Here is a 14565-nt window from a genome sequence, read left to right as displayed (position 1 = left end):
ATACAAACAATAGAAGAGCGGTCAATAGTCAGAGGTCGCTGGCGGCGGCCCAGCGTGCGTCGTCGCTGGGGTGCGTGAGGTAGCGAGGTGTAGCTGTAGTGTGCGGTGTGCGGTGTGCGGTGTGCGGTGTGCGGGCGGTACGTACGGTCAGCGGTCGCTGGCGGCGGCCCAGCGTGCGTCGTCGCTGGGGTGCGTGAGGTAGCGAGGTGTAGCTGTAGTGTGCGGTGTGCGGTGTGCGGGCGGTACGTACGGTCAGCGGTCGCTGGCGGCGGCCCAGCGTGCGTCGTCGCTGGGGTGCGTGAGGTAGCGAGGTGTAGCTGTAGTGTGCGGTGTGCGGTGTGCGGGCGGTACGTACGGTCAGCGGTCGCTGGCGGCGGCCCAGCGTGCGTCGTCGCTGGGGTGCGTGAGGTAGCGAGGTGTAGCTGTAGTGTGCGGTGTGCGGTGTGCGGTGTGCGGTGTGCGGTGTACGGGCGGTACGTACGGTCAGCGGTCGCTGGCGGCGGCCCAGCGTGCGTCGTCGCTGGGGTGCGTGAGGTAGCGAGGTGTAGCTGTAGTGTGCGGTGTGCGGTGTGCGGTGTGCGGGCGGTACGTACGGTCAGCGGTCGCTGGCGGCGGCCCAGCGTGCGTCGTCGCTGGGGTGCGTGAGGTAGCGAGGTGTAGCTGTAGTGTGCGGTGTGCGGTGTGCGGTGTGCGGTGTGCGGGCGGTACGTACGGTCAGCGGTCGCTGGCGGCGGCCCAGCGTGCGTCGTCGCTGGGGTGCGTGAGGTAGCGAGGTGTAGCTGTAGTGTGCGGTGTGCGGTGTGCGGTGTGCGGTGTGCGGTGTGCGGTGTGCGGTGTACGGGCGGTACGTACGGTCAGCGGTCGCTGGCGGCGGCCCAGCGTGCGTCGTCGCTGGGGTGCGTGAGGTAGCGAGGTGTAGCTGTAGTGTGCGGTGTGCGGTGTGCGGTGTGCGGTGTGCGGTGTACGGGCGGTACGTACGGTCAGCGGTCGCTGGCGGCGGCCCAGCGTGCGTCGTCGCTGGGGTGCGTGAGGTAGCGAGGTGTAGCTGTAGTGTGCGGTGTGCGGTGTGCGGTGTGCGGTGTGCGGTGTGCGGGCGGTACGTACGGTCAGCGGTCGCTGGCGGCGGCCCAGCGTGCGTCGTCGCTGGGGTGCGTGAGGTAGCGAGGTGTAGCTGTAGTGTGCGGTGTGCGGTGTGCGGTGTGCGGTGTGCGGGCGGTACGTACGGTCAGCGGTCGCTGGCGGCGGCCCAGCGTGCGTCGTCGCTGGGGTGCGTGAGGTAGCGAGGTGTAGCTGTAGTGTGCGGTGTGCGGTGTGCGGTGTGCGGTGTGCGGGCGGTACGTACGGTCAGCGGTCGCTGGCGGCGGCCCAGCGTGCGTCGTCGCTGTGGTGCGTGAGGTAGCGAGGTGTAGCTGTAGTGTGCGGTGTGCGGTGTGCGGTGTGCGGGCGGTACGTACGGTCAGCGGTCGCTGGCGGCGGCCCAGCGTGCGTCGTCGCTGGGGTGCGTGAGGTAGCGAGGTGTAGCTGTAGTGTGCGGTGTGCGGTGTGCGGTGTGCGGGCGGTACGTACGGTCAGCGGTCGCTGGCGGCGGCCCAGCGTGCGTCGTCGCTGGGGTGCGTGAGGTAGCGAGGTGTAGCTGTAGTGTGCGGTGTGCGGTGTACGGGCGGTACGTACGGTCAGCGGTCGCTGGCGGCGGCCCAGCGTGCGTCGTCGCTGGGGTGCGTGAGGTAGCGAGGTGTAGCTGTAGTGTGCGGTGTGCGGTGTACGGGCGGTACGTACGGTCAGCGGTCGCTGGCGGCGGCCCAGCGTGCGTCGTCGCTGGGATGCGTGAGGTAGCGAGGTGTAGCTGTAGTGTGCGGTGTGCGGTGTGCGGTGTGCGGGCGGTACGTACGGTCAGCGGTCGCTGGCGGCGGCCCAGCGTGCGTCGTCGCTGGGGTGCGTGAGGTAGCGAGGTGTAGCTGTAGTGTGCGGTGTGCGGTGTACGGGCGGTACGTACGGTCAGCGGTCGCTGGCGGCGGCCCAGCGTGCGTCGTCGCTGGGGTGCGTGAGGTAGCGAGGTGTAGCTGTAGTGTGCGGTGTGCGGTGTGCGGTGTGCGGGCGGTACGTACGGTCAGCGGTCGCTGGCGGCGGCCCAGCGTGCGTCGTCGCTGGGGTGCGTGAGGTAGCGAGGTGTAGCTGTAGTGTGCGGTGTGCGGTGTACGGGCGGTACGTACGGTCAGCGGTCGCTGGCGGCGGCCCAGCGTGCGTCGTCGCTGGGGTGCGTGAGGTAGCGAGGTGTAGCTGTAGTGTGCGGTGTGCGGTGTACGGGCGGTACGTACGATCAGCGGTCGCTGGCGGCGGCCCAGCGTGCGTCGTCGCTGGGATGCGTGAGGTAGCGAGGTGTAGCTGTAGTGTGCGGTGTGCGGTGTACGGGCGGTACGTACGGTCAGCGGTCGCTGGCGGCGGCCCAGCGTGCGTCGTCGCTGGGATGCGTGAGGTAGCGAGGTGTAGCTGTAGTGTGCGGTGTGCGGTGTGCGGTGTGCGGGCGGTACGTACGGTCAGCGGTCGCTGGCGGCGGCCCAGCGTGCGTCGTCGCTGGGGTGCGTGAGGTAGCGAGGTGTAGCTGTAGTGTGCGGTGTGCGGTGTACGGGCGGTACGTACGGTCAGCGGTCGCTGGCGGCGGCCCAGCGTGCGTCGTCGCTGGGGTGCGTGAGGTAGCGAGGTGTAGCTGTAGTGTGCGGTGTGCGGTGTGCGGTGTGCGGGCGGTACGTACGGTCAGCGGTCGCTGGCGGCGGCCCAGCGTGCGTCGTCGCTGGGGTGCGTGAGGTAGCGAGGTGTAGCTGTAGTGTGCGGTGTGCGGTGTACGGGCGGTACGTACGGTCAGCGGTCGCTGGCGGCGGCCCAGCGTGCGTCGTCGCTGGGGTGCGTGAGGTAGCGAGGTGTAGCTGTAGTGTGCGGTGTGCGGTGTACGGGCGGTACGTACGGTCAGCGGTCGCTGGCGGCGGCCCAGCGTGCGTCGTCGCTGGGGTGCGTGAGGTAGCGAGGTGTAGCTGTAGTGTGCGGTGTGCGGTGTACGGGCGGTACGTACGGTCAGCGGTCGCTGGCGGCGGCCCAGCGTGCGTCGTCGCTGGGGTGCGTGAGGTAGCGAGGTGTAGCTGTAGTGTGCGGTGTGCGGTGTGCGGTGTGCGGGCGGTACGTACGGTCAGCGGTCGCTGGCGGCGGCCCAGCGTGCGTCGTCGCTGGGGTGCGTGAGGTAGCGAGGTGTAGCTGTAGTGTGCGGTGTGCGGTGTACGGGCGGTACGTACGGTCAGCGGTCGCTGGCGGCGGCCCAGCGTGCGTCGTCGCTGGGGTGCGTGAGGTAGCGAGGTGTAGCTGTAGTGTGCGGTGTGCGGTGTACGGGCGGTACGTACGGTCAGCGGTCGCTGGCGGCGGCCCAGCGTGCGTCGTCGCTGGGATGCGTGAGGTAGCGAGGTGTAGCTGTAGTGTGCGGTGTGCGGTGTACGGGCGGTACGTACGGTCAGCGGTCGCTGGCGGCGGCCCAGCGTGCGTCGTCGCTGGGATGCGTGAGGTAGCGAGGTGTAGCTGTAGTGTGCGGTGTGCGGTGTGCGGTGTGCGGGCGGTACGTACGGTCAGCGGTCGCTGGCGGCGGCCCAGCGTGCGTCGTCGCTGGGGTGCGTGAGGTAGCGAGGTGTAGCTGTAGTGTGCGGTGTGCGGTGTACGGGCGGTACGTACGGTCAGCGGTCGCTGGCGGCGGCCCAGCGTGCGTCGTCGCTGGGGTGCGTGAGGTAGCGAGGTGTAGCTGTAGTGTGCGGTGTGCGGTGTGCGGTGTGCGGGCGGTACGTACGGTCAGCGGTCGCTGGCGGCGGCCCAGCGTGCGTCGTCGCTGGGGTGCGTGAGGTAGCGAGGTGTAGCTGTAGTGTGCAGTGTGCGGTGTACGGGCGGTACGTACGGTCAGCGGTCGCTGGCGGCGGCCCAGCGTGCGTCGTCGCTGGGGTGCGTGAGGTAGCGAGGTGTAGCTGTAGTGTGCGGTGTGCGGTGTACGGGCGGTACGTACGGTCAGCGGTCGCTGGCGGCGGCCCAGCGTGCGTCGTCGCTGGGGTGCGTGAGGTAGCGAGGTGTAGCTGTAGTGTGCGGTGTGCGGTGTACGGGCGGTACGTACGGTCAGCGGTCGCTGGCGGCGGCCCAGCGTGCGTCGTCGCTGGGGTGCGTGAGGTAGCGAGGTGTAGCTGTAGTGTGCGGTGTGCGGTGTACGGGCGGTACGTACGGTCAGCGGTCGCTGGCGGCGGCCCAGCGTGCGTCGTCGCTGGGGTGCGTGAGGTAGCGAGGTGTAGCTGTAGTGTGCGGTGTGCGGTGTACGGGCGGTACGTACGGTCAGCGGTCGCTGGCGGCGGCCCAGCGTGCGTCGTCGCTGGGATGCGTGAGGTAGCGCGTGCCGACGCGGTGCTCGAGCGCGCGCAGGTCGAGCCAGGCCTCGCGCGTCTGCAGCCACGCGTGCGCCACCGACTTGTCCACCGACAGCCGCTTGCGCTGCTTCACTTGCAGTAGGTTGTTGATTAGGTCGATAGCTGAAAACGGGTACACCCATATTGTAGTCGCCTTCATAATTCTGCTGCCAAGTATTATGGATGATTTGTTCAGAGATATATTTTAGCACGAATTGTCAAAATTTGCATAAATTTTTAATTATTATAAATGTCAAATTGCCGTGTGGTTCCGGCATAGAATAGGTTAGTCCTTCCTTTCCCGTGGGTGTCGTAAAAAGCGATTAAGGAAGGGCGAGTGATGGGTAATAGCGTCCCTCTTAAAATATCCTTAAAACCTAACTGATGATGATGATGAAATGTCAAATTTCACAATTATGATTCGATTAAGTTAATAAACATATCCCGGTTATGCGGACGAAGCCATGGATAAAACTAGTTCTATCTATAATTTTAACATACTATTGCACAATTTTTTTAGATTAAGTTTCATCTATACATTTAGGTTCATACAGACGCACTCCGTTGGCTGTAAATCGTCCATTATTTATTTTACATACATAACATATTATATATATTCTAAATTATTTTCACTAAGTATTTTAAATGGTAAGTTTTTAGGTTTTAATTTTTCTACGTAAATACATTTACATTAGTGATAGAAACGTGTTACCTTCTGATGAGATCTCGCGCCATGGCGTGGGCGGGTACATGAAGGCGGCGTTCTGTATCTGCTCGTTGATGTCCTCGTCCTCGTTGAAGGGGAAGGTGCCGGACAGCGACACGTACACGATCACCCCCACCGACCACATGTCCAGCGAGCGGTTGTAGCCCTTGTTGCGCAGTACCTCCGGCGCTGTCGGCGTATAAACCATGGTCACTACTAGGTCCCTTACGAGATTTCATTTAACTCGCAATGTATGTTAGTTGATGATCTCTTAGATACAACGGTAGGTACGTTGCTTTGTATAATGAGAACCGGGCTGAATTCTCGGTCCGGTCAATTTGGAAAACATTTTTTAATTGGCCCGTGTCTGCGTGTTATGGGCTGTGCCCCCAGAGGCTCGTTGCCTCGTAACACAAAGTTATTTTTTACAAAGTTACAAAGCTTATTCGCCATTAGCTTCATTGTCAATTGTATAAAACTATATATATATATATATATATATATATATATATATATATATATATATATATATATATATATATATATATATATATATATATATAATTGCCAATCTAGTTGTAAATTGGATACTTCTTCATATTTTAACTGTTCAACTAATCGCCTAAAAATTTCTTAGATACGTAGTATTTGGGACGGAGAAATAAATGCGACACTTTGACTAGGTTTACGTTTACGGTTTAGGTATTTTTTTTTATAACGCATGGGACAAACGACTCTTTGGCCCACTTAATGGTAAGTGACTACCGCCGCCCATGATTACCCGCAACACCAGAGGCATTGCAACTATGAATAAATATTGTCAAGTGTATGTCTTACCCAAGTAGGCGGGCGTGCCGACGACGGAGCGTCTGAACGACTTCTCGCCGATGATCCTGGCGAAACCGAAGTCGCAGAGTTTCACCTGCGGGAACTCCTCGTCGGTGGATAGCAGGACGTTCTCTGGCTTCAGGTCGCAGTGCACTATGTTCTTCTCATGCAGGTGTTTCAGCGCCACTAGGATCTATACAGTATATAGGGAATCAAAAACTGGTTCTGTGTTGTAGGTTATGGGCCCAGATGTTCGGTGTCAAGGTAACAAGTGAACTTGACACACAGAAAAGAAGAATCCGAGTGGTAAATTTCTAAAGCACGACTTTGTGGTAGAAAACATACGGCCCGTCTAATGGTAGACGCTTGTAACATTAGGGACGTACGCGTGCGTTGCCGACTCTTGAGAAACTTATTACGCCCTTTTTGAAGAACCCTCTGCAGTAAAAGCAAGTTTTGATAGTATGGTCGCCAAGATATGAAGAGGTATATTTCGGATATGCTATGCTGATTTTGTTAATATTAAAGTGTGTTTTACTTATCGAACAACTTATTTAACTAACAACTAACTTATTAATTTACATATAGAGAATTCTCCTGGTCATCTTTTGACAATTTCTTTATATATTTTTTTAGAGTTAAAATTTGCAGGTAGCAATATTTAACGGAGATATTTATGAAAGCAGACTTGAAGTTCCTTCAAGTGTATAAATCAGTATTTTGCAGGACAGAGGTGATTGGTTTTTTGATACCACTGAGGTGGCAAACTAGCATAGAGCCTACCTGATTGTAAGCGGTTACCGTAGCCTATGACCGCCTGCAATACCAGGGGTATTATGCATGCGTTACCGACCCTGAAGAAACCTCTTTACCCCTTTGGTAATGAGTACATGAACCAACTTAGATACAGGATGATTGCCGAAGGTCCTTTAGATAATCAGATTTCATTTTACAGAAGAGAAATAGAACATTTAATTTACCTGTGCAACTAAGAATTTTGTGATTCTCTCCGTCAGCCGTCCCTTTTCGTGCGATAGAATCATTTCCAGCATATCACCCTTAAGTTTCTCCATTACTACGAAGATTCTTTCCGGCGTCTCAAACATGCGTTCCAGGTCCACGACTCCCGGATGTGAGAGGTTCTGGAGGATTGCTACCTCGTTCTTGAGTTGGGCTTCTTGCTTGGTCGGGAAGCGGAGCTTGTCTATCACCTGCAGTCAACGATGTAGACAATTTTTAATGTTTCTAGAAACATTAACAAATTTATGGAGGACGGGTTATAAAGTTTGGCCTTCACGTAATATGGATGAAAATAGAACACAGACTACTTGTGAGGAAAAAATTTTATTTGGTTGTTTAGGTTTTGTTTCATTTGTTAATCGCATTGTATATTTCAATTAAGTATTTATTTGTATAAGTCAATTCATAATTGGACCGTATGCGATTTGTAGTATTCATACTCGTATCGAATTATTATTAAAATTCTATTAATATGTTGTTACAAATACACGTTATTGAATCTGGTTATTTCAATAATTTAAATACATTATGAGACTACGTTTATATTTTTTTTCACTTAAGTGTTGCAAATTTTGTTGTATTGATCCTTCGAGCCGGATACACTAATTTCACAAAAATAGCGCAATGAATCGCCAAGAGGAAATAGGTGCGATTTTTGTATTTATTTTTAAAACTGACTTCCAAAAAGTAGGTGATTATTTAACAGAAATGTACAACATTTAAGAAACGGCATTTCGACAGTGTACAATTAACGGTTGACATAATAATATCGACAAAGAGTTATATTGCATGATGAGTTAGAGTGCATAATGTATAGAACACTTATAAAATTGGTCTAAATTCTCCTAAAACAGTAGCCGGAGTAGAAGCAGACTTAACAGAACACAAAATCTCTATTTTCATTCATGTGTGGGTGTGCGGTACCTTGATGGCGACGGGGCGCTGCGTGCGGCGGTGCAGGCCGCCGTAGACGATGCCGAACTGGCCCGAGCCCAGCACCTCGTCCGGGTAGATCTGGTACACCTGCGCCATGTCGGTGGCGCGGCGCTCGCCGGCCGCGCCCGCGCCGGCCGCGCCGCCGTCCGCGTCGGCCGCGCCGGCCGCGTCGGCCGCGCCGGCCGCGCCCGCCGCCGCCTGCGTCACGGGCAGCAGCGCGTGCCGCACGGCCGTCTCCCACGACCGCGCCAGGTACGCGCCCACGCCCGAGTCGGGCGGCGGCAGCGGCGGCGGCACGCCCTGCCAGCCCGGGTCCACGCCCACCATGTAGTCCACGTTCGCCGTGCGCAGCTCGAAGCAGTGCATCACGTCTGCACACGCACACGCACACACACACACCACTCTTAGTTGCACACATCCACATAATATATCTATGATGATTTGGAAAAAAATATAACCGAACAAAGATTTTTTTTTATTTTAAAGCACCTTAGGAATGACATCTTAGAGAACTGAACTCATTTTATTCCGATCCCCCATCCCTTTATCAAAACAATTTGTTGAGTTTTTATTTTATGGAGAGACTAGAGTTTGTTTCTAGTAATTCTTGAAATAAATAGTATAGTATAGTTCTTGAAATAATAGTAAGTAGTTCTTGAAATAAATTACCAGAGTGCGGTTGCCTCGCGGTATCGACTGCGAGGATCTCGTTGAGTGGGATCTCCTTGTAGTACTTGGAGCCATGCTCCGACTGGAACAGTGTGATGGACTTGCTGTCCAGCCTCCAGTAGTGCCGTTTGATCTGTTACAACATCACCACACACTTACACAATCGGCCTAGACAATTTGATATTTTGAAAAATATAATAGATTTGACATTTTTTCTATTAAGAAATTGGGCATTAGCCCATGCTAACGAAACCATAGGTTTATTACTACTATCTAGGAATTTAGATACCTGATTACGTGTGACATATACTTACAGTTTTGTCCTTATTAGTAAAATGTACCAGCCAGCCCTCCTTCAGCCATTGTCCCTCGCGTTTCTTCGTGTGTTTCACCGACTGCACGATCCTCATCAGCGGTATGTTGGCGCTTGGGGAGGACGACGAGCTGGAATGTCACCACATATCAGCTCGAAATGCGCAGACCGGTAACGAGTGAATATGGCGAGATAATGTTTTTGAAATGTACGGAGGAAACTGCGAACTGCATAATTTCTAAGCGACTGCTTTAAAATTAGATTCTTATTAGTCTGAATTTGTTGTGGTAATGTTTCACAATGCCATTCCCAATTCTGAAGCCATTTTGATAATTCCATTTGCAATTATATTAAATCTAAAAACAGTTGACATCTATAAACTGTAAAGGAATTAGTATGTAAAATGGGCGTGCCCTCCCGTGTGCGTGGGTGGGTGTGCGTGTGCGTGTGCATGGATGCGCGTGTGCGTGGATGTGCGTGTGCGGGTGTGCGTGTGCTTGGATATGCGTGTGCGTGGGTGTGCGAGTGCATGGGTGTGCATGTGCGTGGGTGTGCATGTGCGTGGGTGTGCATGTGCGTTGTGGGTGTGCGTGTGCATGTGCCAGTGTGTGCGTGTGCGTGTGAGTGCATAAGCGTGGGTGAGCGTGAGCGTGGGTGTGCGTGTGCGTGGGTGTGCGTGTGCGTGGGTGTGCGTGCGTGCGTGCGTACCTGCTGGGGCGGCTGGCGGCGGGCAGCGTGTCGCGTTGCGGCGCCTCGCACTCCGACTCGCGCCGAGCCCGCATCTGCACCTGTGTCGACAAATATCGACAAACTCTTAAATGTGCTTTTGGCATACATCACGAATACGTAGCCGTAGGAACGTTACTAGATATATCGACGAAGTTGAATAAAGTTAAACTTTTGTTACAATCGTAATTTTAAATTGTTTTAAACACACTGCCACAGTACTCGTAGAAGATTAAAAACTTATTGCACGTAGTCTGTTTGTTTGTTTCACTTCATTGTAAAGTCTTAAAATACAGAATACAGAGTTTTTAAGAAAATAATGAGTACAATGGCGGACTTATCTACTAAAAGGGATTTCTTCCAGTTAATCTTTGCATGTCTGATATAAATGCAAAAATTATTTAATTTAGATAGAATAATAAATTTAGATTCTTTAATATTTATACATATAATTAAGAATAACCAAACATTGCCTTGCTTGGTACATTTCTTATTCTCATTTTTGAACGTAATATCGAGAGTATTACGGCTGAATAGCAGAAAGAAATACGATAGTGATAACAATGTAGTATGTGAGAGTACCTCATCGTCTGGTGCACTGGACGCGTTGTCCCCGCCGTCATCAGACTCGTCGTCGGGAAGCCGCGCATTTTCTATCTCGCCACTGCTGTTGTCTTGGAACTCACCTGCGTACAACATTACATCATACATACATACATATCTGTCACGCCTGTCTCCCATTAGGGTAGGCAGATATATATATATATATATATATATATATATATATATATATATATATATATATGTGTTTTGTTGCATTACTGATAATGAGTAATTCAAAAGTAATAATTTTAAACACTGCCATCTAGTGGAGATTTTACTAAGTGCACTGAAGAAATAAACAGCATACTTAAATACTTCTTTAATAGAAGGAAACTGTTAAAGAAAATGGATTGATTATATGAAAGAAGATTTGAGTTTCTGCTGTAAGACAAGTGAGATAACTGAATCACGATCGATTAAGAGGTAAAAAGAGAAGTTCTTGCTTCAAATAAGGGGAATGACGTAAGAGGAGCTCTCACCGTGCGAATCCCTGATCTCGCCGCCGCAGTCCTTGGGCACGAACTGCAGGCACTTCCTGTGCGCGTTGTAGTGGCAGTCGCGGCACTGCAGGCCCTGCTTGAAGAGGCCGCGCAGCAGGCGCTTGCAGTGGCGGCACACGGTGGGCCGCGTGTACGAGTGCACCTCGAACGTGTGCGGGATGCCGAGCCCGGCGGCCGGCGGCGCCGCCCAGCCTGTCGCACCCGACGGCGACCGGCTGCGCTTGCCCGTGCTGCCGCTCAGCTGTTCGAGGGCATATACACTCTTAATATATAATTGTAACTTTTTAGTTCCTTTTATCAATACGAAGTTTGCGAAAGTCAGTAGATTTACCAGAGGGAGACTTCGTACAAAAGTCGTTTGCTTGGGCACCTCTGTCCAAATCGTGTTTCTATTGTGAAGCAGTTGTGTTTGCATGGTTGTGTTTCGGTTTGAAGGGTGGTATATGGTGTGAATTTAATCTAACTGTAGTTGGCAATCCGCCCTGCCAAGCGCGGCAACTACTGGCAGAACTCTCCTTATGGGGAAGGCTTATGTCCAGCAGTGGACAGTTAACGGCTATAAAATAATAATAGTAATATAAAAATGGTAACATTTAGAATATTCCTTAGTAAGTAAGGTTGTATGTAATTACTACCTATTTGTACCTACCAGTGATATATATATATATTATACAACCTAGAATGGCAAACAAGCTGACGGTCCACCTGATGGAAAGTGGTAACCGTCGTCTATAGACATGAGCAGTACCATGGACATAACAGAGTATACTGTTTCGCCCATGCGTTGCCATTCCTGAGGACTCGGGTGTTATTCCTCTGTACCCAGTAAATTCACGCCATATCCCACCCTTCAAACCGAAACACAGCCATGCAAACACAACTGCTTCACGGTTGAAACACGAATGGGACAGAGGTACCTAAGCAATCGACTTTTGTACAAAGTCTCCCTCTGGAGTGTGTATGCATAATGCTCTTGGGTGTCTTTCTCTTATTAGATTAACTTAGGATACTTGCTACTTTACTTTTTAGGATTACTTTTAAATGCGATCCATCTTCAAGCCAATGATATATACGTAGTTATTTCTCTGGATCCACTTTCATAACCTGTCTCATACATACACAGTACTTTCGCTAGACTTTTGACATCGCCATCAGACAGTATACAGTTTATTATAACATTATATGGTATTTTTTTTTTATATTCTTTGTGGATGACCATTAAGTAAACAGTATATATATCTACGTATGTCCGATTACATTTTTAGACCAATTTTCTTTTAACCCTTTTAGTGCCATTTATTTTTACTCATATTTATTTAAAAATGCCAAAGAAATCTTTGTCGTGTTGATGTAATTTACCCTTGTCTCTAAAAAAACTGTATCTCCCCCAAAAATTATCCAATTTTATTATATTTTTTTTTACAGCAAGCTAAACCGCGACTGATTTCACGAGCGCTATGACGCTCGTGGCGCTTTTAGTTGCAATGCGCACAAGCGCGATGCCGCTCGTCGGCACTCCAAGGATTAAGTATGGTCATGACTGTTACATTTTAAAAAGTGGCCATTAAGGCTGCACACGTAACGGAAGCTTAAAAATGTAGTAACTTCTCCCGTTTTTCCAACATTTCCCTTCACTGCTCTGCTCCTATTGATCGTAGCGTGATGAAAAGTATACTATAACCTGCCCAGGAGTATGAAGAATAATTGTACCTAGTTTCGTTAAAATCCGCCGAGTAGTTTTTGTTTCTATAACGAACATACAAACAGACAGGCAGTCAGAGACAAAAATTGTACTGATTGCATTTTTAATCACCCCCTGAAATATATTTCATGTACAGAATTGACCTCTCTACAGATTTGTTATAAGTATAGATTACAGTTGCCACATCATAGGCCTTCAAGTATAATAAAGGTTGCTTAGAAACTCTTGATACCAGAGGGCGCCACCGTCACACGTCTAGTAACAGTTTACCAAATAAGACAAGAACAAATAGATTATATATAACAAGTTGAGTGATGGGTAGGTATTTTGAAATAAAAACAAAATGTTATTAAAAATACATTTATTTGAAGCAAGTTACATTACAAACAATCAAATTGTTGTAACAACGTCTACCCACCACCCAATCGAGTTAGTTTTTTGTGCAACATCATTACAATATGACATAAAAATTACAATGTAAAATAAAATAGATCATAACAAAATGTGCAATAAAAAAAAATATAAAAAAAAAAACAGTCTTAACAACTATGGACGGACTTAATATAACCCTTTCAGCTTTGCCGTAGTCGGGCATAAAAATAATTACACCATCGATACTGCTTTTACGAATAATCCAAACGACTGTACCAATGGATACAATATTTTTATATAAAATTGTAGCAATCCAGTGGACAACGCAGAAAAATATGTTCTATGTCAACAGATTACAGCTTAAAATCTAATAATTTGATATTTAGTGTTTTTTTTTTATACATATGGAGTATTGATGTACGTATCGGAATGAATGACGGTGGAACGTTGTATGCGTGGATCGGATCACGAGAAACACTGATGCTAAGAACAAGGAATTACATAAAAGGATAGATAAAATAAAAACTGTAAAGCACATAATTGTCTCTTTTCTTCTTATGCAAATATAATTAGTAAAAAGAGGACGAAAGATACACCATCAGTTGCTATTTTTGTCAATTCATAGCAGGTTAGTGTATAGAAAATGTTTGATATGTCAATTAATTGTCAATGACAAATTTTACATCACTAGATTATATATTCAACGTAGTTTATGCAGAAAGTATGCAAGCAGGTTGTATCCGAATTTGGTAGGGTTATACGGCCGTATAATATTACTATACTAGCCTGCTATGAATTGACAAAAGTAAGCAACTGATCGTGTATCTTTCGTCCTCTTTTTACTAATTACATTTGCATAAGAAGAAAGGAGGCAACCATATGGTTCACAGTTTTTATTTTATCCTTGCTTCTATATAATTCCTTGTTTTTAGCACTGATATATGAGTTTGTTTATGGCTCGGCTGATTCGGATATGAATTTGAAATCTCTTGCACTCCGTTGCACATCAATATTCCACATTTATATGCATTCAATACAGACTAATGATTAAATCATTCGTTATTTGAGTATAAATTTCAATTTTACTAATAATCTCGTTATTTTTGCCTTAAGAAAAATTAAAATCATATAATTAACTATAAATTGCATCTAATCCAACAGTTGTAGACACAATTGCGTAAGTATATTTAGAAATACCTTCCAAATTATTGCAGAGCTGAGATTCATTTAAAATTAAACCTAATTAAATCATTGATATAAGATACAGTTTCGTTTGATCAAGCTTCGATCCTAACATCCCTGTTATTTTAATGTATTTTTTATATCGAATGTCTTATAATGGATCCATCGTACCAGTACATGTTTCTATTCATATTGCTTAAAAAAAAAAAAAATATATATATATATATATATATATATTAATTGATAAAGCGTTAGTAACAGTTATCGACTATTCACTAATATCTTATTATAATCCTTATAATAATGAGTGTTAGTTTTTATATTATTCGACGTATGTATATGTATGTCAGTTGTTAATACACAGGTCAATAAATCGATCGTTAGCATTTGCAAAGTTTAAGATTGCACTTTCTTATAATAACTATTACAGAAATACAAGTCTATAAATTAATATCAATATGTAAATTAAAATTTGATAATCTTTTGTCATCACCATTACAGTCACTTTGGAATGTGAAAGTTATTTGATAGTATTTATTTTTTGGAAGAACAAATAGCATTAAAAATGTGTATGTAAAAAAAAAAGCCAA

The 14565-nt window shown here is 48.5% G+C and overlaps 1 protein-coding gene across 6 annotated transcripts in view; it reads right to left on the bottom strand.

The window, feature by feature from the left end:
• The window catches only part of LOC113517867 (serine/threonine-protein kinase D3), an 88127-nt gene that overhangs the window by 8142 nt on the left and 65420 nt on the right, over window positions 1-14565 (bottom strand). For 5 of the 6 annotated variants that reach the window (XM_052900642.1, XM_052900640.1, XM_052900643.1 and 2 more), the window contains 10 exons: window positions 10699-10960; window positions 10199-10302; window positions 9599-9678; window positions 8892-9021; window positions 8578-8710; window positions 7897-8279; window positions 6933-7163; window positions 5962-6145; window positions 5131-5313; window positions 4346-4541 (listed from right to left, as the gene is read on the bottom strand). In XM_052900642.1, the coding sequence (XP_052756602.1) occupies window positions 4348-4541; window positions 5131-5313; window positions 5962-6145; window positions 6933-7163; window positions 7897-8279; window positions 8578-8710; window positions 8892-9021; window positions 9599-9678; window positions 10199-10302; window positions 10699-10960 (1884 nt within the window). In that variant the 3' untranslated portion in view covers window positions 4346-4347. The remainder of the gene's footprint in view (window positions 1-4345; window positions 4542-5130; window positions 5314-5961; window positions 6146-6932; window positions 7164-7896; window positions 8280-8577; window positions 8711-8891; window positions 9022-9598; window positions 9679-10198; window positions 10303-10698; window positions 10961-14565) is intronic. The other variant, XM_052900646.1, reaches the window with a different exon arrangement.

The sequence above is a fragment of the Galleria mellonella genome, unplaced genomic scaffold (genome assembly GCF_026898425.1).
Source record: "Galleria mellonella isolate WM207_F2 unplaced genomic scaffold, CSIRO_AGI_GalMel_v1 utg65, whole genome shotgun sequence".
Taxonomy (NCBI): Eukaryota; Metazoa; Arthropoda; class Insecta; order Lepidoptera; family Pyralidae; genus Galleria; species Galleria mellonella.
The sequence above is the reverse complement of the archived record's forward strand: the minus strand, read 5'-3'. Positions and strand labels throughout refer to the sequence as shown.